The sequence below is a fragment of the Eptatretus burgeri genome, chromosome 15 (genome assembly GCF_056783735.1).
Source record: "Eptatretus burgeri isolate ZD-2024b chromosome 15, Ebu_testis_v1, whole genome shotgun sequence".
NCBI lineage: Eukaryota > Metazoa > Chordata > Myxini > Myxiniformes > Myxinidae > Eptatretus > Eptatretus burgeri.
The window spans coordinates 35,492,032-35,516,355 of NC_140975.1; the positions used below are offsets into that span (position 1 = coordinate 35,492,032).

At 47.7% G+C, this 24,324-nt stretch overlaps 1 protein-coding gene across 5 annotated transcripts in view; it reads left to right on the forward strand.

Annotated features, from left to right (window-relative positions):
- Window positions 1-24,324, forward strand: part of LOC147011920 (splicing factor 1-like) — a 104,198-nt gene that overhangs the window by 64,489 nt on the left and 15,385 nt on the right. For all 5 annotated transcript variants that reach the window (XM_085857527.1, XM_085857528.1, XM_085857525.1 and 2 more), the window contains 4 exons: window positions 245-428; window positions 526-644; window positions 4,875-4,985; window positions 7,940-8,129. In XM_085857527.1, the coding sequence (XP_085713653.1) occupies window positions 245-428; window positions 526-644; window positions 4,875-4,985; window positions 7,940-8,129 (604 nt within the window). The remainder of the gene's footprint in view (window positions 1-244; window positions 429-525; window positions 645-4,874; window positions 4,986-7,939; window positions 8,130-24,324) is intronic.

Sequence of the window (24,324 nt, forward strand, 5' to 3'; positions counted from 1 at the left end):
ATTTGCCAGATCAGCAAATAATGTAATGCTAATATGCCTAAGAAAGTAGCTGTTTATTTTATCTGTGGTACAATCATGGTAGATGTTGGCACAATACTTTAAAAACATTTGCAATACTGTTCATGAGATTCTCACTAACTTAATTGTTTGCCAGTCTTTAATCATATTCAAACTGCCATGCTACTATGCAGTAAAACCTTGTTTGTTTGTTGTCCATCGTCATAGAATGCAACTTCCATTGCAGGGGAAACACATTGAAAAAGATAGAAAAGGAATGCAATGCCAAGATTATGATCCGTGGCAAAGGCTCTGTAAAGGAAGGCAAGATTGGTCATAAACCGGGTCAGGCTATGCCTGGCGATGATGAACCTCTTCACGCCCTCGTCACTGCAAGCACACCAGAAAATGTCCGGAAAGCAGTTGATCAGGTGAAAGACAAACATTCTATGTCATAATCACTCCCCCCCCTCTTTGAAACAGATGTTGCTAACATTATTGTGATTCCCTGCATGCTTTACTTTGTAGATTAAAAACATCTTGAAGCAAGGCATTGAGGTTCCAGAAGGCCAGAATGAACTGCGTCGCATGCAGCTGCGTGAACTTGCTCGTCTTAACGGCACACTGCGCGACGACGAAGCAACAAAGTGAGCAAACTGTTTACTTGTGCCATTACCTACATTACGCTGGTGTTTAAATCATTTTGATGAGTTCAATAACCTCTGCCACCGAATGTGGATGGATTTGAATGAAATTTCGTGGACATGTGGGGTGTGTGACAAGGAAGCATCGATTCCATTTTGATGAAGATCTGGATCCGAATTCGATAATTTATTTTTAATTTTCCAAGTGATTATTCACTATTCTTCTTCTCCTTCTTCTTCTCCTTCTTGCGTATGGCAGCTTGGCTGCCGGGTAGCTATCGTTTTGTTGGGGCGTGACCATGCCGCTGATGCTGTGCCCCTATACCAGTACACTGGTACTCGTTTTGCCGACCTCGGAGGGATCACAGGTTGAGTCGACCCAACCTGGTGTTGATTCAATGGAAAACGGGGCTTGAACTCAGGACCCAAACATCCAAAGCCAGCCACCCTAACCACCAAGCCAACACCAGGCTTAAATTCTTCACCATTGAGAGATGGTGAAGAATCACTTGGATATACAGCATGATATTTCAAAAAGTTGGAGACAGATTATGACAAAATTTTCTGGATTAGTTGGGAAGGTGACAATTACAGGTCATTTAAATTTTGGTTCAGATGAGGATGCAGATCCGGCCTATCAGTGGGATACAAAACGTAAACTGTTCAGCGTGGTGGGGGTATGCACTCTACTGAGTGCCCTTCTTGTTGTGTGTGTGTTTTTGTTTTGGTCTTGTGCTCTTGCTTCAGATGCTCGATTGTTTGGGGGACAGGGAGGGGTGGTCCAAAACACTAAAATGTCCAATCGCTGGTTCAGTGTTGACTCGTACCAACCCGCACAGCATGCTTGCGATTGTTAGAAACTTATTTGGCAGATAACCTAGGTACCCATTGAAATGAGTTGCAGAGTCGATTTGTCCTTGTGATATGCACTCTTATTTTGACTCTCCTACACTACAAAGGACAAGGTTCTCTCCCTTTGTAAATTTGTCACAGAACCATTTAATAAAATTTAAAATACCGTATTTTTTGCCACACAAGGTGATACTTTAATTTTGTTTTTTTCCAAAGACCAGGCCTCTACTTGTCCTCAGAATCAACTTATCTTTGGTTTAAGACATGATTCCGTAGCTTGTTTTAAATACTGTACCTCCTCTATATGATAAACATGTTGAAAAACTATTTACATTCCTAATTTCTTTGAAAGGTCGTCCTCCAAAGTAGTTCAAATAATATGCACAATACAGCTCATTAATATTCATGACCATAGGCAGGGGGGAGGGAAGACAGGGCAGTTGCTCATGGTCCCCGACCATTTGTAGGCCCCTAAAAAATATGTTTACGTTTCAAAACTTGTGATTACCGACCTCCGTTTCTGACAGTTAACTAGCCTTAGCTCATAAAAGCCCAGTCACACCGACACCGCAGCAATAACAACAGTGAGAAAAGATAACGGTCCGCTTCTAGGAGGGTCTGCTTCTCAAGGTCAGTCACCATGATTTTACATTCTCATTGTCACGCCGTCGTGTGATGTTGCTTGTGGCGTTTGACTCGATCGCAGTAATGTGTGGTCTGTTGTGCTTATTTTTTGAAAGGGGGTGGGGCCCCGTGTTCAGCTCTGCCATGGGCCCCGGGCCCCCAATTGGCCAACACCGTCCCTGGGCAGCGAGCAATGCGGTGAGAATGTCAGGGAGGAATTAACACCTCTTGACTGGCTGACAGTCTTGCTACTACCGTTGTTGTTGCTACAAGACTGTCAGTCTTGCTGCTTGCTACAAGACTGTCAGTCTTGCTGACAGTCTTGCTACTACCGTTGTTGATCAAGCTTTGTCTCGTACTCCAAATGAACTTATCTGTGAATGAAGGGGGAACAAAATGGGGAAATTAGTCAATTCGATTTATACTCCACATCGACTTGTACGCCAAAACATACGGTCATTACTTCCCTCCCATCAATCTGAAATGTTGGTTCTAATTGGTCCATAGCCAATAGTGATTAAGAAAAATAGAGAGAGTGGGAGGGCAAGGTGCAGGAATAACCATCAGCTCTCAGCCCAGAATGCACAGCTGGTTTGGCGTTCAGTTTGATGTAAGGCCTTTGAAGTAACCACAATGGAAGGTTTTACTTTTTTCATGATCACAGTGGTTAAAGAAATTTAAAATCGACTGATGATGTAGCACCTGTGAAATATATCAGCAGAAGAAAACTACAAAATAATGGCACACCGCGTAATTTAAGATTTCCTCTTCACACATAAATGAACCACCACAGACTGTTGTACATTTCTAAAGATGCCTCCCACAGGATCCACATACTTGGTCATTTAAACTTCACGACCAGCTTACCCAGAGGGGTGTGATAGATTCGTCGTAAGTCTTTAGTAACTTGTGGGGTGGCTAAAGGGTATGCAATCATCACGTTCCCAAATTTCACCACGCGTTGCTGATGGGCATGTTTTTACGGTCACAAGACCGTAAAACTGGTGTTATGTTAAAAAATGTTAGAACTGGTGGAGTCTGGATGGGTGGAAACGTAGGTTAAGAAATGTGGTCGTGTTTGTTAGGTTTGATCCTGGAGAAGGGATGATCTCACAAAGTTACAGCGATAAGTCAACATTTGAATAGGAGAAATTTGCAAATGACGTATTTCTGAGAAATGAGCTTGTCTGGATGCCGAATGCATAAACCCTTTGCGTCATTGCCCATTCTGACTCGATCAGCTTGCAAAAGTGGAGAGTTTACAAATTTACTACAACAAAGAAAAAAAACCTAGAAGGGGCACTCTGTGGAGCGCATACCCCCACCACGCAATGTCTGATCCACAAGAACATGTAATGGCTGGCCCAATATATTTTTGAAATATCGTGCTATATATCGTTTTTTGGCCCTATTTCTCAATGAAGAATCGCTTTAAAAATCAAATAATTCTCGTATCCAGATCCGAATTCAGATCTTCACCAAAATCGAAACGATTCGTCCTTGTTACATTGAATCTGTCCACCAAGTTTCATCTGAATCCGTCGTCAACTTTTTGAGATATCGTGCTATTTATCGGTTTAACGCTCTCTCTCAATGGTGAAGAATCACTTAAAAAATTCTAGGATCCGGATCTGGATCTTCATCAACATCTCATCGGTTTGTCCTTGTCACACACTCAACCTGCCCACCAAATTTTATCCGAATTCATCCACAACTTTTTGCGATATCCAGCACACAAACAAACAGACAGGGGTGAAAACATAACCTCCTTCCACCTTCGGTGGTGGAGGTAATAAAACCACAATCAACCGAAATTGTTCTGAGGATGAAGGCCGAGACATGTGATGTTTGCATTTTTGAGTTTAACTTCATCGATGACGAGTTGTATTGCTTTGGTTCCTTTTGAATTTTAATCAACGATCGTACTTCAAAGTTGCCACTGCCTTTTTATGCTAAATAGACTCGAAAATTAAGCGCATGGAAGTTGAAGGCTCAACCGTTTTTCATGCTTTGAGGTTTTTCCTTTGCGATGCACACACTACTATGTCATCAATGTTTGAGGATTGGCCCAAAATAATGTCTCGTTGGTTGGTAGACACCTCCCAACAAATGAGACATTCCTTTATTCTGGATGGTAGAAACCTCAGACCACAAACCTGGCTTGGTAAGAGAAGCACAACTTACTCCCTCGACCTCACGACGTGACGATGGAAGCGTTGTTCTCATAAAGTGAGAAGAAAGACTTTGGGTTGGCCTGCAAAGCACCCACATTAAATGCACTGTCTTCATCATCGAGACGATCTCATTTAGGGACCGACTTCGATTCTGGGAATAAAATTAGTTTTTTACAGGAATTATGTGTGTTGCTGTTTTTGGTGATCATCAATTTCATTTTGTTGTTAGAATGAAGAATATTTCTCCATGTCTCGATCCAAACATGCCAAGAGTATTCGTCGTTTGTGTCAAACCACATTGTCCAAGCACAATATCAGGGTTGTGGTATAATTTTATTGTTTTAATAAGTGTGGAGGAAATCTTTGAGACAGTTCAAGAAGGTGGTACCTTGAGTACCATGAGCTAATAGCTTGGAAAATGGATCAGGAAGCAAGACAGAGTCAAATGCACAGTTGTCAGATGTGCAGGTGCGTGCATGCATGATTTTGAATGCCCACTGGTTTGTAATATAATTTGTGAGATGAGGATTTTTGTTTTTATGATATATATATAGTAACCCTGTTTTTTCCTGTCTTCTCATAGTCGAGTACTGCGCCCTTGGCAAGCCCCTGAAGCGAGGAATGTTACCAACATGACCATCTGTGCACGATGTGGTGGTGCGGGCCACATTGCTTCAGACTGTCGCGTTGGCAGGTCGGTCAGAATACTGTAATGAAGGTTTGTTTGTTTTTTTCAGGAAGGATTTTAGTGAATTGCGATTCGTAAAATGTGCTTGAAACAAATGGTTTGGTGTTTTTATTCATTCATCAGTTTCTTTTGCAATTGGTCATCTCCATTAATTTTGTATACTCAATATTGTTTATATTGGCATTAAAGCCACAGATGGTGCAAAGGTAGCATACTTACTTTGAGGTGTCGAGTCTGGGTTTGATTATAATCTCATAATTATCAATCTGACTATAAACTGTCAAACTGGTGCTTTGCAGGCGAGATTTTTTTGCATCCTTCAGTTGGACATGAAACTGGGTGGCCTGTCTGCTGGCATGTCCTTTTTGTTGTTGCATGTTGAGGCTCATGGAGGAGTCTCAAACACAGGACATAACAGAATGAAAAGAACAGTACAAAGATGGGGCGGGGGGGGGGGGTGAGCACAACAACAGCAGGATTGAGTGACAAAATAGAGGTAGACTTGGAGAAATAATGGGCATGGGGAAGAATGAGTACAAGGGGAGGACACATGGGCTGGACAACATGGAAATAACATGTTTCTGCAAACTCTCCATCACAGAAATGGCATGAAAGGAGAACACTTAAGATATAGGAAGCGGAATGTGACACATGACATCAGAGCATAGACTTTTGGCACACACTAGAGCTCAGGCCTTGGGGAGTAGGCCACGCACAGGGACATGAATTTGACAATACACCATAACAATCCCCCCCCCCAGAGGTTAGCATCCATACGGAGGAGGAAATTCCTTCTGAGAAAATGCCCCTCTGAGTGCAGTGAGAATATCAGTGCCATTATTGTGACGTCACTGGAACCCAAAGTATCCTGGAAAAATACGGCACTTCCCCCAAGTTCAGTGGCTGTTAGTCTCGTGTGTGTGTGTGTACGTGTGTGTGTGTACGTGTGTGTGTGTACGTGTGTGTGTGTACGTGTGTGTGTGTGTGTTTAGATACACACGTGAGCCTTTGATCATTTAAAAAAAAATGTATTTTATGTTTTTTTAAACAAGGTATGGTGAAACAGAAAATTGGATGAAAACACAACCAACACACAGGGATACAGGCCGGTAGGTGACGAGGGATTCGCTAGGATCGAAGCGCTAGATACGATGCTTTTCATTCTGACCGATCCACCGACGAAGATTCATTGCCAAGACGTATTGGTTCACATACAATTGTTCCTCTGCCTGGCAAGATTTTTCCTATTGCATATTTTGCCAACTGGCACTCCTTATAAAAAATGACGGTAAATAGACACCCTATTTTTGAAGAACTACCATTTGAAAAAAATCGGTTTGCTGGTTTGTGCTGTGGAGCCTCACGTTGCAGACACACACGCACACACACACAGACGGAAAACCCGATAAACTTCTCTCAATGCTCTTGTTTGACCACACCTCCTGAGCCACACAATATTTTCCATAAGCCACGCCCACTTTCCTACGCCACTCCCACTTTTCATCAACCACGTCCACTTTCCCTAAGCTACGCCCACTTTCCTCAGCCCCTCATAAAAAAATGACTGAATAGACACCCGATTTTTGAAGGACTATCATTGAAGTGTTTCATTCCGAAGTCTCGTTTCTCTACATTCAAAACTGAAGGACAAGTATTGAAAATACTGTACGCGGTTTTTCGGCCGCTGCACAGCAACGGGTGGTTGCTCGGTAGCAGAATTCAAACTCGCACATTCCCACCCCATATGGCACCTGTTGGCAAAGTTTCATCGAAATCGGTTCGCAGGTTCGTGCTGTGGAGCCTCGTGTTGCGCGCGCGCGCGCGCGCGCGCACACACACACACACACACACACACACACACACACACACACACACACACACACACACACACACACACACACACACACACACACACACACACACACACACACACACACACGGAAAACCCGACAATAAGGGATATCTCGCATATAGAGCGAATCCAAAAAATGAAAAGAGAAAGACACGACGGATCTGGTCCAAAAACTTAGCTTTGATGAAGTGCAAGGAGGCACGCACAAGCCAATGTCCAACGAGCTTGGACCCAGAACCAGAAGCCTTTCAAAGTGAAAGATCCCATGGTGCCTTGTCGGCGAAGACAAAACCAAGTGAGGTGTCACCAGCACCATGGCCAAGTTCCAAATTCCTATCCTAACTAACCTACCAGGGGGGCATTGCATCAACAACAAAGCCCGCTCCCAGCTGTGATGCAAATCAGTAGTCACGTTCTCCACATGAATGAATGACTGAATGAACATGTGAAACATCATATTACCACATCTCATTATTGATCTGTTGCGCAGTCACAATCAATTGTTTTGCACTTTCATGTCAGTGAGATAAAAGAGGGTATCAAAAAACTTGGAATTGCTTCATTTGACTCCTCTTAAAAAAAAATTTATTCACATTCTTGATCCCAAAAATACACTATTTCATGAGTAAATTGCTTCATTAGTTAATGTGGAAGCAGCCATGTTTTGTCTCTGTGGCTCCATGATTGGCTGTGGAAAAACATGGTGATGTTTCACCTTGTTGTACCTTTCAGATAAGACAAGGCTTTCTCTGCAGAGGTTACTGGGAAATTCACTCAAGCTGTATTGAATGATTTTTGGTGATTTTTATTTCTTTGTGTGTTTGTTTGTAAAATGGAAAATTTTAACAGCCACTACAGTTTGTGATTCTGTTTTTAAATTTTAATTTGGTTTCCCTGAACAAAATAATGTCTGATGTAAATGTGACTGGGTGGGATATTTTGCCTTTGATGCTCCTCGCATCATGCTGAAGAATACTGTACCAGAGAGATTTCTGGCGTACTCAGTAAACCATTGCAGTTTTTGTTGGCCCTGGCAGTATTTGCAGGTTACCCAGTGTGACGTAACTTCAATATCGGTGTTGTGATGAAAGACGTTTGATTGTTGCAGTGATCAGATAGGTGGCGGTGCTGGCAGTGGTGGCGTTACTGGTGGTGGTGGGAGTGGTGGTGGAAGTGGTGGTGTCCATGGGGGTCCTCATGACCGTGCCCGTATGGATGAAGAGTACATGTCCCTCATGGCGGAGCTTGGCGAGGGCTCTCCACCACACACGGGTGCCATGCAGAGTGCACGGCCTCCGGTAGGATTTTTATCCTCCTTACAATATGCAGCAATGCCAAAATAAAATCAGAGCTGTTTTGGGGGGTATTTTATTCGTTTTTCAATTTGTGTGCAACATCCATGTTGTAGATTTTCACTTTATAAAAAATTAATATTCTGAAGTTTTTTTTTTTGTTTGTTTTATTTTTTTGGTAACTTTTTTATTTGGTCCTCTTCCTCTTATTCTTCGTCCTACTTGTCCGACTACTCCTACTCCTCCTCCTCCTTCTCCTTCAGATAATCTTCAAAGGGCTCTTCCGGATTATCACGAATATTCAATTACATTACTGGAAAGGTGTGGCGGGTCCATGTTTCAGAAACTGACTTGTGGAGACGAGAGCATATCCATTCTCCGATTGATGGATTACTCTCTCCTTGTGGGGTTTCTTGTAGGGCAAGAGTGTCAATATTTGTGACACTTCACTTTGTGCAGAATAGACCCTCAACATTTAGCTGCATTATGCACAGTGACGGGTCTTTTGGTAGATGTTTTTGACCCTGAAAAGAGCCGTTCACAAAAGCTATTGCTTTCCAACAAGTAGGTTGGTTAAACATGTTTGGTTGTGAGTTTGACATTGCTTGTGTTTTCGTACATAACAGGGAGGATTGTCATCTCAGGTGACTTTCACTTCCTTGCCTTGAGCAGTTCTTCATTTCGCTTCAGACAAGACGCATTCAGGATGGTATGAGTCGTCCTTCAGTTGGCTGTTTTTTTTTTGTTTTTTTTTCCGTGATGTCGAGCTAACTTTGACCCAGTAGTATTTCTTTGTTCCTGATGTTTTGCCGACATCTTTTGTTCTAAATTTGATCGTATGCCCATACTCTCCTTTCATGGTAGCGAAACTTGCTCACAGGTTGGAGGCTCCAACCGCTACTATTTGCTTGCGAAGGTGACAGTAGAATTTCATTGCGTCCTTGTTGAAGACTATTTTGACGAAAATGATTGATTATCTTCTTGGTCGTTCAGGATCTGGTTGCACTTTCTGCTTTGCTCCTTGTCATGCATCATATTATCTTTAAGGCTGACACTATTTGGCTTCCAAACTGTAAGCTGGAAGTCCATTGCCCTTGCTGGGATGATCCCCCCCCCTCCCCCACCACCCCACCAAATTATGTCTCTCATTTCTCTAATAACACTACACTTAAGATATTTTGGACTCTGAAGCAGGTTCTCCTCAAGGATTTGCCTGTATTTAGCTCCATTCATTGTTCCCTCTGTCCTTGCAAGTCTCCCAGTCCCTGCTGCTGAAAAGCATCCCCATGGCATGATGCTGCCACAGCCATGCTTCACGGTGGGTATGGTGCGAGATGGGCAATGAGCTGTGCTCAGTTTCCGTCAGATGTTGCGCCTTGCATTCAGGCCAAAGAGTTCAAATTTCGTATCTTCAGACCACAGAATCTTTTGCCTCATACTCTGTCACTCACGTGCCTTTTTGTCAAAAGTGCTTCAAAAGTCACCAGGTGGATGAAATGATGATATTGTTGCGGTTCTCGGAACCGCATGCATACAGCAGATAGGTGTCCCAAGACAGTTATTCCATTATTATACGTGTACATAGTCCCCTTCCTTTTGTTTAGTGGGACAACAAGGGAGTGCGTTGCGATTATCTAATTACTAATAGCTAGAGTTGCTTAAATCATTTTTCTTCTTCATTCATCCCCACTCTTCTTCTTTTCTGATTATTCCTGAGGTAAATCAGCCACGTGCGCCTTCGCTTTAAGCTGGGGAGAATTGCCGATTGCATTGAACAGGCATGCGAACAAATACCTCTTAAGAGGCTGCACGAATGGTGTTTTTCACAGCACGACAATCCACAGTACCCTCTGCCCCGCTTGCCCCTCGTCTCGTTTACCACAGCGTGTTAGAGTGTTCACAGCACGACGATCCACGCCGCACGAAACACGTACAGAGGCCAATAAAGTCGACTCCATGCCATGTTGGGCAGGATACGAGTGTGCGGGTAGAAGCGGCTTGTTCTTTCTTTCACCTCAATACCCGACACATATTGGTGTTCGCCCTGCGTACACGCTGGCGGAGTCGCGTGAGCGTGAGCGCTAGCCACATGCACTGTATGGAATGTGCAGGAAAGCAGACACGTCCGCCGCTCGTGAAACGTGCATGGATTTATCCATGGCCATGTACCTTCGGTCCTCGCTGGCAGCGGTGGATTCTCCATGGATGGAGAACGTCTTCTCTTCTCTGCGGCCAGCGAGGCTGCGATCGAGCCAGGGAATGTACAGTACGGGCCACGTTGGCATGTGCGGAACGAACGCGTTGATGGGCGCTGATCGGACGCCCGAGCGGGCGTGTGGGACCCTCGACCACTCGCCCGGGGGGGGGGGCTTTATAGGATTATTCGCGTGCCATTTCGGTGTGGGCGATTGATGTCATCTTGTGGGTTCGGAGCACAATATTGCCGCTGTTTGGGGTGGCCTTGCCGGAAACGAAGTGAGGCGGTTTCCGGCCCAAGCTGGTGGGCCACGTGAGGGGTTGGGGCCAATCAGGAGCGCCCGATTCGGGTGATGACATTTGGATTCGGCATGGCCCCTCCCCCCGCGCTGCGGGCCCGATCAAGGTCGGGGCAGTCCCTCTGGCTCTGGACGGTCTGTGTTTCCTGATCCTCAACTCCGCCTCCTCGTCTCCACCCACGTCTCGTCGACACCGCCTCCTGCTCCTTGACTCCGCCTCCTCGTCTCCGCCCACACCACGTCGACCCCACCCGCCTACCTGATCCCGCCCACTGCTCCACTCAAGCTCCTCCTTCACAAGCAGAGTCTCCACACATGCGGCTTGGGCCAGAGGCAATGCGCCCACTGTCGGATACCGCACCATGGAGCATCCCCCCCCTGAAACGTATTGGTGGCACGTCGTGCCATCGGGCGCACCATAGCCTCAACTCCCCCCCCCCCTCCTCCCTGGTTGCAAAACTCCCTCTTCATCAGGTTGTGTGTGTGTGTGTGTGTGTGTGTGTGTGTGTGTGTGTGTGTGTGTGTGTGTGTGTGTGTGTGTGTGTGTGTGTGTGTGTGTGTGTGTGTGTGTGTGTGTGCTGGCCCCTGTCTGCTTAAGTAAGACTGAAGAAGATTGTTATCATTGTTATTGTTGTTATTTCCGCGTTCAGTCTGCTCTGTGTCCTCTTTTGTAAGTTTCCTGTTTATTGTCGCTCCACACGCTTCTTCCTATCTCTGCACAACACACCCCAATAAATCTTCACTGTGCCACACATCTTTCCTCGCCTGCTTGTAAGTAAATTATTATTAGGAATGTTCCCTGCTCATTTTTGTCTTTTCTTCCATTGATCCAGCATGGTCTGAATCCAAGTTTAGCCGGGACTTTATTCCCAACGATCCGTTCCTTTCAGCCGGTACGTCCCTGGCAGTGTCGTTCGGCTGCATCCGATCCGGTAAAATGATCTGGTTCGGACAAGGCGTACCGAGGGCGTGTGCATTGTTACGGAATCGGGGGTTCAGGAATTACCACGGAGGGAAGCACTCGGATGCCTCCCAAACACCTGACCGGGTAGGCCAACGTGCCGTAAACAAGTCCGTGGCCTGTCAGGTTGTGAAACAACTACCGGCGCCAATTGACTCCAAAAAGTCTGGCAGGGTTGTCGCTCTTTACAAACGCGTTACCTTTCCAATGGATTGGCAGGGTCAATTGGGGTCACGTACCCACCCTCCAGGCATACTCGCTCTCCAAACGTACTTTGTCCATTTATCTGTTTATGTATGGCCGAGCGAAAACCGTAAATTACATATGGGCTAATCACGGAGCCAATTTATGGGGTACCATTTCCCATCCAACTATGCTTGTACACGATGTCGGACAAATGAAGGAAAGGACAATTGAGACTGATTTGAAAGAACAACCAACAACAATTTATACACACACACAGCCTGGTGAAAAGCACATTATTTACAGCTCTTTGTCTTTATTCACCAAGCAAGCAATTGTTAAAGAGAGTATTTACAGGTTAAAAGCACAGAATAGCAGATTCAAAACCCTAACACATATTCACCTGACACAGACTTAGACAAAACACATATGGCCATCATTCAGTCTGGGGAGAAGAAAAGAAGGGGCCACCAATAACCTCAGAGAGAGAGAGAGAGAGAGAGACAGAGACAGACACACGAACACCTTTGGGATCAATTGGAATGACGACTGCGAGCCAGACCTAATCGCCCAACATCAGTGCCCGACTTCACTAATGCTCTTGTGGCTGAATGGAAGCAAATCCTCACAGGAATGTTCCAACATCTACTGGAAAGCCTTCCCAGAAGAGTGGAGGCTGTTATAGCAGCAAAGGTGGGATCAACTCCATATTAATGACCATGATTTTGAAATGAGATGTTGGACGAACAGGTGTCTGCATACTTTTGGCCATGTAGTTTATTTATTTATTTTTATACTTTGCATTGGTGGGAACAGTTGTCTGGGTGGCAGACTGTTGGTTGTTCTTTGTGGCTTATGCGGTTTTACCATGAGACATAATCTGCGGAGATGCTCGCCATAACAGTCAGGAGGTGTGTATGAGGTATAAACAACAAATGTGGTCATCATTGGTTAGATATTGATCGGTCTGCCGTCCTGATGAGGGCAAATAAGCCCAAAATCCAGATAGGCAGCTCCGTTTGATGTTTAACTGATGACCATGTAATCTTTTTCTGTTTGACAGAGTCGCTAGGCTGAGGCCTCTGGATTGGAGGTGATGCTTGTGTGTGTGTGTGTGTGTGTGTGTGTGTGTGTGTGTGTGTGTGTGTGTGTGTGTGTGTGTGTGTGTGTGTGTGTGTGTGTGTGTGTGTGTGTGTGTGTGTGTGTGTGTGTGTGTGTGTGTGTGTGTGTGTGTGTTTGTGTGTGTGTGTGTGTGTGTGTGTGTGTGTGTGTGTGTGTGTTTTTATGTGTGTGTGTGTCTGTGTGTGTGTGTTTATGTGTGTGTGTTTATGTGTGTGTGTTTATGTGTGTGTGTTTATGTGTGTGTGTTTATGTGTGTGTGTGTGTGTGTGTGTGTGTGTGTATATGTATATATATATATATGTATATACATACATACATACATACATACATACATACATATATATATATATATATATATATATATATATATATATATATATATATATATATATATATATATATATATTGTTACAAATCTGGCAGCCATTTGCACACAACAGCCAGAGTCAGGTATTTCGATAAGTATGTATTTATAGTTATGGTCCCGTCCCTATGTTTAATGAATGATTAAGTGTATGTGTGCTGTGAGTTATTTTTTAGTTATAATTAATTTCCAACAACAACAACAACATCCTCCTTCGCTCCTGCCACACCGGCCTTCCTCACGCGCATGCGTGCCGAGCACAGACGTGGGCGGGGCTTCCATCGCCTCAGATCGGAACCCCACTCCAAAAAAAGGGCATGGAGTATATCCTCTGGCCAATGAGGGAAGGGCAAGCATCGCATGCGCACCCCAGCCAATGCGAAGCCAGAACGCCCAGGGAAAGAAGAATTCTCACCCAAGCGACAAAGAGAGAAGCGCCAAAACAGCCACAGAGACTCCGCCCAGAAGGGGCGTGTTTTTCCCCGCCTACCCTGACCCTCCTCCAATCACAGCTGGCCACCACGAGACCCAAAACGCCCGTCCAATCTGGAGGCGAGTCTCCAGAGAGCGGATTCCCCCCTCCCCACCCTGCGTGGGGGAGGGGAGAAGAGAATTGAGTGGTGCGTGAGAAGAGGGGTTGGTCGGACACCCCCCAGTGTTCTGGCCTGCTGGGCGCTCCTTGTCGTCGGTCTTCGTCCCTGGTCTTGTCCTCGGTGCTTGGTGCGAAGTTGACCGTGCAGCTTCGAGTCCCACCGTGGTGGTTTGTGTTGGAGTGCGCGGGCTGGTGATCGGAGCGTCCAACTTCCCCGCCAAGAATCCCGGGCTCCACAGGGGCAGGTCAGCAAGCCGCACGACACAGCCAGGTACACCACGGAACTCTGTCCCCCCAGCTGAACTATCCTCCTCGGCTGGAGGGCCGAATAAAGACCTGGTGGAGTCCGTGTGTGTGTGTGTGTGTGTGTGTGTGTGTGTGTGTGTGTGTGTGTGTGTGTGTGTGTGTGTGTGTGTGTGTGTGTGTGTGTGTGTGTGTGTGTGTGTGTGTGTCGGCCCAGTCTAAGTAGAAACGGTTTAAGTGCCTTGCATCATTGTACATTTGATTATACTTGTACGTGCCCGTAAAAAAAAAATATATATAATCCATCTATAATTCCAGCAGTGTGTGTGTGTGTGTGTGTGTGTGTGTGTGTGTGTGTGTGTGTGTGTGTGTGTGTGTGTGTGTGTGTGTGTGTGTGTGTGTGTGTGTGTGTGTGTGTGTGTGTGTGTGTGTGTGTGTGTGTGTGTGTGTGTGTGTGTTTGACCGCTGTTTCTCGACAACCACTGGTCCGATCTAATTGAAACTTGCCAGGTATATTGCTGGGGACCTGAGGATGTGCCTTTTCAAGGTTTGATATTAATCGGACAAGTGCTTCCCAAGTTATGGCCATTTATTTACCAAACCAATGGCAAGACACGTTGTTGCGTGGGCGTGGCCGATGGGGAAGGGAAGCTCAGCCGCGTTCCCCATTACGGGTTACAACGTACGGGCTTCCAGAGAGTGATGACTTCGTGTATTCTAATAATTTCTCGATTTCTTATGCGCATTTATAGATAAACACAATGGCCCAAGTTATGATCGTTTTCATATTAGACGGTGTATAAATTTCGGGAACATCAGAGTGCTGGTATGCTCTGAACCAGGAAGTAAATTTTTTTTCTCTCTTCTCTTCTTTTTGCTTTTCCTTGCCACGACATTGCGAAAAGGTAAAATACGTTGGCGCTAATGGAATAATTGGGTATTAAAAATAAATTGCGAATAATGGTAACTGCGAATAATATCGAACTTCTGGGTCACGCACGTACGGGCACATGAGAGCGAAGAAACGGCCTGTGTGGTTTATTTATTTATTATTATTATTATTTTTTTTTTTTTTTTTTTTTTTTTTTACGGACACGTACTAGTAATAATAATAATAGAGGTCGTCCTCGCCACCGAACCCGTCATCACAACAATATATATATATATATATATATATATATATATATATATATATATATATATATATATATATATATATATATATATATATATATATATATATGTACGTATATAGCCTGGTGTTGGCGCAGTGGTTAGGGCAGAGGCTTGGGATCCAAAAGGTCCTGAGTTCAAGCCCCGTTGGGCCACTCAATTAATACACCAGGGGGTTGACTCAGCCTGTCATCCTTCCGAAGTCGGCAAAATGAGTACCAGTGTACTGGGCCGGTGTATACCCCGGTTAAAATAGGTGTACCATATCCCTGTGTCGTAAGAGGCAACCGGGGTTGCATCAGGAAGGGCATCCGGCATAAAACATGTGCCAAATCGCTATGCGGATCATACGGATGATCTGCTGTGGCCACCCCTAACGGGACCAGCCAAAAGAAGAAGAAGAAGATATGTTTATGTATATATATATATATATATATATATATATATATATATATATATATATATATATATATATATATACATACACACACACAAGCAAAGTACCCACCCATGGACGGGTACAGTTATATGTTGAATGGCGTTGGTCCCATCTCGATCGGATGAAATTGAGAAATTGACGTTATCCGGTGACCTTGACCCCGTGACCTTTGACCTTGACCTTGATCCCCTTATGTCCGTTCCCAAGGATCACATATGCCAAGTTTCATCTCATTCTATCCAACTGTTTGGCCGTCTATAAAGGACAGACAAACGTGAAAAATTGACGTTTTAGTCAATTTATGACGTCATAACTCGAAAACCGGAAGTCGGAAATGAATGTCATCAATGAACTGTGTCATTTAATTATGATTATCTGTTGAATGGCATTGGTCCCGTCTCGATCAGATGAAATTGAAAAATTGAAGTTACTGGGTGACCTTGAACCCGTGACCTTTGACCTTGAACTTGACCCCCCCCCCCCCCATGTCCGTTCTGATGTCCCAAGGATCACTCGTGCCAAGTTTCATCTCATTCCATCCAACGGTTCGGCCGCCGATAAAGGACGAACAAACAAACATACATACAAACATATTCTATTTTTTTAGTATAGTCGATATGTATTATTATATAAGCCTGGTGTTGGCGCAGTGGTTAGAGCAGCGGCTTGGGATCCAAAAGGTCCTGAGTTCAAGCCCCGTTGAGCCACTGAATTAATACACCAGGTGGTTGACTCAGCCTGTCATCCTTCCGAGGTCGGCGAAATGAGTACCAGTATACTGGGCCGGTGTATACCCCGGTTAAAATAGGTGTACCATATCCCTGTGTCGTAAGAGGCGACCAGGGTTGCGTCAGGAAGGGCATCCGGTGTAAAACATGTGCCAAATCACTATGCGGATCATACGGATGATCCGCTGTGGCGACCCCGAATGGGAGCAGCCGAAAGAAGAAGAAGAAATGTATTATATATATATATATATATATATATATATATATATATATTGTTACGGGGCCGGTATCGGTGACGAGCATGACCATGACAGGGAGCAGTTGAGTCGGCTCCACCGAACACACCGGAGTTATCCAAAAGGCACGGGTCCCTTACTGGACCATGAATCGCCAATAATTCGACCGCATGGGGTAGGGTCAATTGCCAAACTTCAATATACCTATTTACCCATGCGGACAAAGCTACCGGGGAATTCACACCCTCGACGGACCTCGAGCGGAACGAGCCGTTACCGAGCCCGAACCGTGTGTAACCCGAGCGGAGATTACCAAGACCCGTCGGACCAAATGAACAATTTACGGCCTCGCTATTTCTCAACACACACCGTGCCAAGCCAATGAAAGAAACACATAAACGAGCTGGAACATTTAACAAAAGGGATATTTCTTTATAATGGTGCAGGGGAGCACGCAAGAAGGCAGAATTAACCGAATACTGAAGGGATAGCAATTTATGTACAAGCACTTATGCAGTTTTGCTTAATAGACTGGCGCTACAAACACACGTACACCTAAAAAGAAACAGACCCGTCAGGTCTTTATTGGAGGCCTCCAGCTCGAGGAAAGGCAAGCTGGAGGTCAGAGCCTATTCTCGGACCTCTCCGCCTCGTGCGGTCTTCGACGATCCGGTGTGGCAGGACTCAAACCTGCCACACAATGCCGCTCCAAGCCCAGGCAGGTGATCCTCACGGGACAGGCTTGCAGGCACACAGGCCACAAGAGAAGACGCTCTGTTGGCGGGACCCCAGGAAGGCGACGACTGGCTTCAGAAGACCAGCAGACAATTCTCAGCTCTCTCAAGACCAGAAGACAACTCTCGTTTGGCCCACATGCGCTTCTCTTATCCCTGCTCGTACTCCCTCATTGGGCAGAGAGAACGCTCTATGCCCATATTTGGAGCCAATCCAGAGCGAAACGCTTGTGCCCATATTGGGGGCTAAGCCAGAGCGCAACGCTTGTGCCCATATTTGGGGCAAAGCCAGCACACCAACGTGTCCAGAGAAACTCCGCCGAGCACACTGGACTCCGCCCACGTACATGCTGACACGCATGCGTGCAATGGTGCCGGTTGATGATGGTGGAAGGAAGTGAAGACAGGTGTCGTTGTGGTTGGTAATTTCAATCCTAACTATCAAAATAACTCACAGCGCACATACAATTAATCACCCATGAAACATAGGACTGGACCCTAACTCGAAACACATAACGATATAGCTGATCTCTTGGACCTGGCTGTTGTGTGCAGTGAGCTTCCAAATTCGCAACAATATAATATATATATATATATATATATATATATATATATATATATATATATATATATATATATATATATATATATATATATATATATATATATATATATATATTGTTGTGGTTACCTGATTCGCAAACCACCATTCAGGTCCCTTAGGTGAGGTATCTCGGTAAGTGCATGTGTAGTTAGGCCCAAACCCGTTGTCTAGTGGGAATACATGTCATTTATACGTGCTGCGACTCTTCAGGATAGCCGTTTTTCTTTTACTATCTTTATTTTGGACCAATCGCCACCATCACAACCACAACAACAACCACCAACCACAACGCCGCTTCACCACAACCGCCACGACCTTTACCGTCACAACTCGCCACCATCGCATCACCGTCATCTCGCGCCACTCATGGGCACCGATGCTGGACTCGTGTGGGGCGCACGTTGAACAGCGTGTACAAAATCACGGATTTTGTGCTTCAAAAACGGATCCAAAACGACACACGCCCACTTTTTGCCGTCCAATCGGTGAGCGAGGGGCGAATTGGCCCCGCCCCCAGGGCGATCGATATATGCAAATTTGTGGATCAAAAAGCCTTCACGCCCACTTTTTCTCGGGCCAATGGGGAGCGAGTTGAAAGGTCAAAGGGAGGGGGTCAAAGGCGAAGTTACGGGGGGGATAAAAGGACGGTGTTCGTCAGTCAAAGGAGTCGTAAAAGTCGGAACGAGGGAGTCAGCAAAACAGGAACGAGAGAGTAGTAAAGGTCGGAACGAGGCGAAGGAGTCGGAACAGAGAGTCAAGACTTCGCGGGCGGTGGAGCTGCTCGTCGTGTGCGTTAAAAGTCGGAACGGAGGGGACGAGCTGTGGAGAGGCGGCGAGTCGGACGAAGGGTGCTCGCGTCGTGCAAGGAGCTGCGCGCCCGAGGGAGGCCGGCAGCGCGACCTGGCCGAGGTGGAGACGCTCGTCGCACATAATAAAGATCCTCTATACCCCGAGCATCAGCAACCCCCTCCTGTTTCCCCCCGCGCTGAGATAGTGCGACCAAGGGGGCCCCGTTCCCACCCCCTGCCAGGCACTGTCCACGAGGCCCGCGGGTTGCGGGGCCATCGCCGCTCCGCGTCTCACCACCAGACGGGTAGGCCCGACCAGGTCTCGGCCCCAGGCCTACCTCATTCTTGAGGGTATTTCTTTTCCTTGGTTTTGGGTATGTGTTGTCGGCGCCGTCTGTGAAGTAGAATTGTGTAAGTGTTGCCGTGTGCTCGGTAGTCGGAATTAGCTCTGCACTGTGTTTTCACTTTTATGTTTGCTTTTTGTGTAAATGGAATTGTGTTTTCTTTTTTTTGTGTGCATTTGGTGGAATTGTATTTGTGTGCTTTCCGTTCGTCGCGAATAAATGTGCTTTATTGTTGAACTGTCTCCCGCTTCGCTTCGTCTTTTCCCCCATTGGATCCCCATCTTGCTTCACGTAAAGGGTTGGTAGTGGGCTGAGTACGCCCGATAATTAATCGAACCGTCGAGGTCGACGATAACACCGCTCGGTTATTCTGATAGTACGGAACGGGTCGCTTGAGTGGCCCGTGTCCGAAGTCGACCTGCGGCGAGGTGCGATCGCCCGGTCTACCCTCCGCGTGGGTACTTAGGTAGTTCGAATTTGGCGAGCGACCCTATCCCACGCGGGGGCTGATTGGCTCGATCGCGGTGAGACCGAAAGGTCCACCCGTGACTGGTTCCCGGCGTTAGTCCGAGAGGGTCACGACTGGATTGTCCGTCCGGTGGGCGACGTGCCGCGATTCGAGTTACGTGGCCGTTCGCACGCCGGCGGGCGTGAAGACCGCAACAATATATATACACAGTGTATATGATCAATAATATTAATTAAATAATTAATTCATTATTATTATTACTCGTGTGGTCCCGTAGGTGCATGCCAGTATGTGCAGCTTCGTTCCTTAGCTCTCGAAAACGACGACTGGATTGGGGAATTGTTTCAATTAGATCGGACCAACCTTATCATAAATGGCCATAACTTGGGAAACACCTGGGAAACATACTCAGGTCCCCAGCGTCAATCGTGATGTCATATCAAACGAAGAAGAATTGTGACGCCCCCCTCTCTCGCCCCCCTCTCTCGCCCCCCTCTCTCGCCCCCCTCTCTCGCCCCCCTCTCTCGCCCCCCTCTCTCGCCACCCTCTCTCGCCACCCTCTCTCGCCCCCCTCTCTCGCCCCCTCTCTCGCCCCCTCTCTCGCCCCCTCTCTCGCCCCCTCTCTCGCCCCCCTCTCTCGCCCCCTCTCTCGCCCCCTCTCTCGCCCCCTCTCTCGCCCCCTCTCTCGCCCCCTCTCTCGCCCCCCTCTCTCGCCCCCTCTCTGCGCCCCCTCTCTCGCCCCCCTCTCTCGCCCCCCCTCTCTCGCCCCCTCTCTCGCCCCCTCTCTCGCCCCCTCTCTCGCCCCCCTCTCTGCTTCCCCCTCTCTCGCCCCCCTCTCTCGCCCCCTCTCTCGCCCCCTCTCTCGCCCCCTCTCTCGCCCCCCTCTCTCGCCCCCTCTCTCGCCCCCCTCTCTCGCCCCCCTCTCTCGCCCCCCTCTCTCGCCCCCCTCTCTCGCCCCCTCTCTTCGCCCCCTCTCTCGCCCCCCTCTCTCGCCCCCCTCTCTCGCCCCCCTCTCTCGCCCCCTCTCTCGCCCCCCTCTCTCGCCCCCTCTCTCTCGCCCCTCTCTCGCCCCCCTCTCTCGCCCCCCTCTCTCGCCCCCTCTCTCGCTTCCCCCCTCTCTCGCCCCCTCTCTCGCCCCCCTCTCTCGCCCCCCCTCTCTCGTCCCCCTCTCTCGTCCCCCTCTCTCGTCCCCCTCTCTCGTCCCCCTCTCTCGTCCCCCTCTCTCGTCCCCTCTCTCGTCCCCCTCTCTCGTCCCCCTCTCTCGTCCCCTCTCTCGTCCCTCTCTCTCGTCCCCCTCTCTCGTCCCCCTCTCTCGTCCCCCTCTCTCGTCCCCTCTCTCGTCCCCCTCTCTCGTCCACCCCTCCTCTCACCCCTCTCTTGAATTGTGATGCGCCCTCTCTCTCACCCCCTCTCTCTCGCCCCTCTCTCTCGCCGCTCTCTCGCCCCTTCTCTCCCCTCCCTTTCAAAGTTTCCCTCTCAAAGCAACCTTCACACTCTTCCACCTCTCGCTCCCCTCCCGCCCCCTCTCCCGTCCCCTCCTCTCGCCCCCTCTCTCTCGCCCCCTCTCTCTCGCCCCTCTCTCTCGCCCCCTCTCTCTCGCCCCCTCTCTCTCGCCCCCTCTCTCTCGCCCCCTCTCTCTCGCCCCCTCTCTCTCGCCCCTCTCTCTCGCCCCTCTCTCTCGCCCCCTCTCTCGCCCCCTCTCTCTCGCCCCCTCTCTCGTCCCCTCTCTCGTCCCCCTCTCTCGTCCCCCTCTCTCGTCCCCCTCTCTCGTCCCCTCTCTCGTCCCCCTCTCTCGTCCCCCTCTCTCGTCCCCCTCTCTCGTCCCCCTCTCTCGTCCCCCTCTCTCGTCCCCCTCTCTGGTCCCCCTCTCTCGTCCCCCTCTCTCGTCCCCTCTCTCGTCCCCCTCTCTCGTCCCCCTCTCTCGTCCCCCTCTCTCGTCCCCCTCTCTCGTCCCCCTCTCTCGTCCCCCTCTCTCGTCCCCCTCTCTCGTCCCCCTCTCTCGTCCCCCTCTCTCGTCCCCCTCTCTCGTCCCCCTCTCTCGTCCCCCTCTCTCGTCCCCCTCTCTCGTCCCCCTCTCTCGCCCCCCCCCTCTCTCCCCCTCTCTTGCCACCCCCTCTCCCGTCCCCTCTCCCGCCCCTCCTCTCACCCCCTCTCTTGAATTGTGATGCGCCCTCTCTCTCACCCCCTCTCTCTCGCCCCCTCTCTCTCGCCCCCTCTCTCTCGCCCCTCTCTCGCCCCTTCTCTCCCCTCCCTTTCAAAGTTTCCCTCTCAAAGCAACCTTCACACTCTTCCACCTCTCGCCCCCCCCCCGCCCCCTCTCCCGCCCCTCTCTCTCGCCTCCTCTCTCTCGCCCCCTCTCTCGCCCCCTCTCCCGCCCCCTCTCTCTCGCCTCCTCTCTCTCGCCCCTCTCTCGCCCCCCTCTCTCGCCCCCCTCTCTCGCCCCCCCTCTCTCGCCCCCCTCTCTCGCCCCCTCTCTCGCCCCCCTCTCTCGCCCCCCTCTCTCGCCCCCTCTCTCTCGCCCCCTCTCTCTCGCCCCCCTCTCTCGCCCCCCTCTCTCGCCCCCTCTCTCGCCCCCCTCTCTCGCCCCCCTCTCTCGCCCCTCTCTCTCGCCCCCTCTCTCTCGCCCCCTCTCTCTCGCCCCTCTCTCTCGCCCCCTCTCTCTCGCCCCCTCTCTCTCGCCCCCTCTCTCTCGCCCTCTCTCTCGCCCCCTCTCTCTCGCCCCTCTCTCTCGCCCCCTCTCTCTCGCCCCCTCTCTCTCGCCTCTCTCTCTCGCCCCCTCTCTCTCGCCCCCTCTCTCTCGCCCCCTCTCTCTCGCCCCTCTCTCTCGCCCCCTCTCTCTCGCCCCCTCTCTCTCGCCCCTCCCGCGCCTCTCGCCCCCTCTCGCCGCCTCGTGAGCTTGAAAATTTTATGCGCTGAAAGGGACCTCTATAGGCCTCTGATATGTGAAGTTACAAAAATTTCCAATGATAACTGTGCTCTGCAGAGTGATTTATACGTGATTACAGACAAAAAAAAGCATGAAGGTCAAGGCCAATCGCCACCAAAAATTAATCAGCTGAGCGCCAGACCATGAACTATATTCCCATGAAGTTTGAAGACGATCCGATCAAAATTACTCAAAAAATAAGGGTTTCGTCGACTCCCCTGATTTGCGACAGTGACCTTGACCTTTGACCTTGACCTTCAAAAATTTGTGCACTGAAAGGGACCTCTATAGGCCTCTGATATGTGAAGTTACAAAAATTTCCAATGATAACTGTGCTCTGCAGAATTTTTTATACGTGATTACAGACAAACAAAAAAGAAACAAAAAAAAAAACATACAAGCTGACTAACATATCTTGCAAAAACTTTGTTTTGGCAAGATAACAATAAATAAATGAACATTAATTGTGACATCATTCGTGATGTCATAGCACCGTGTCTTGTCAGTGGTTGACAGATAAATGGCCGTAACTTGGGAACCACATGTCCGATTAATATCAAACCTTGAAAAGGCACATCCTCGGGTCCCCGGCAATATTCCTGGTAAGTTTCAATGAGATCGGACCGGTGGTCGTCGAGAAACAGTGGTCACAGACACACACACACACACACACACACACACACACACACACACACACACACACACACACACACACACACACACACACACACACACACACACACATTGCTGGAATTATAGATAGATGATAATAAAATGCAATGGGAACTTGTTTACATGAAAACCAAACAAACTTAAATAAAAGGTGATGATGGAGTTTAAAGGCATTCTTACAAGATCTGATAAAACAATAAGCCAAATATCCTCTGTTTAACATAATGGGAAAAAACCTTCTCACCACGTTCCACAAAATCATCCTTCACTGAACAAATTCTTGCAAATCTTCCTAGCTGAGATGAAGATATTGTAACCCATTTTAATTTGTTCAATGCTACCTGGAAAGGTGTACAAGACTACAGGGAAACTGAAATGGTCAATTTTATGATATACACTTGTACGAAAACCATTCTGTCCAACTCTAACCAACACATCCAGATATGGAGCAACTGTACAATCATTACCACTCCTGTTGGCAATCAGGCTATCTGGATTAATCTTGTGAAGCTGCCTATAAATAAATTACAGTTAACCATGCAAATATCATCTATATAATGACATGGATGAGATAATATTTTAGCTAATCCTATTGTTTTTTTTCTCCCTCATCAGTTTCTGCATGAATGAAAATTCACAGAAAATAAGAAAAATGGCCACTAGTAGCGGCAAGAGTTAACACCTTGTCAATTACGTGGAAGAGTGAATCCCTCACCAGTACTAAATCCATGTATGTAAAGTTGAAAAAACCAAAAACTTCAACTGACTTGATATTGAGGCATCTAATGCTATCTAAGAACTTTAAGGAAGAATTAATGCTCCAGAAAGTGTTGATAGCAGAATTCTTCTCAATTGCCAAACAATATTTCCTGAACTGTTCCCCAACAACTTGTAAGCCTGAGTTAACTATAACTGATAACTGTTTGGCGGAACACTGCCTGGCACCCACTATAAACCGACACTTGTACGGGTTCTTATGAAGCTTAGGAATCCAGAAAAGTCGAGGAATACCAAAATTATCAACTAAAACTTCCTGATGCTCAGAGATAATATCATGGAGTGATCTATGAGAAGGAACATATGTGCTATTTCTTACACTCGTGAAAGTAATCGTATCAATGCCAAACT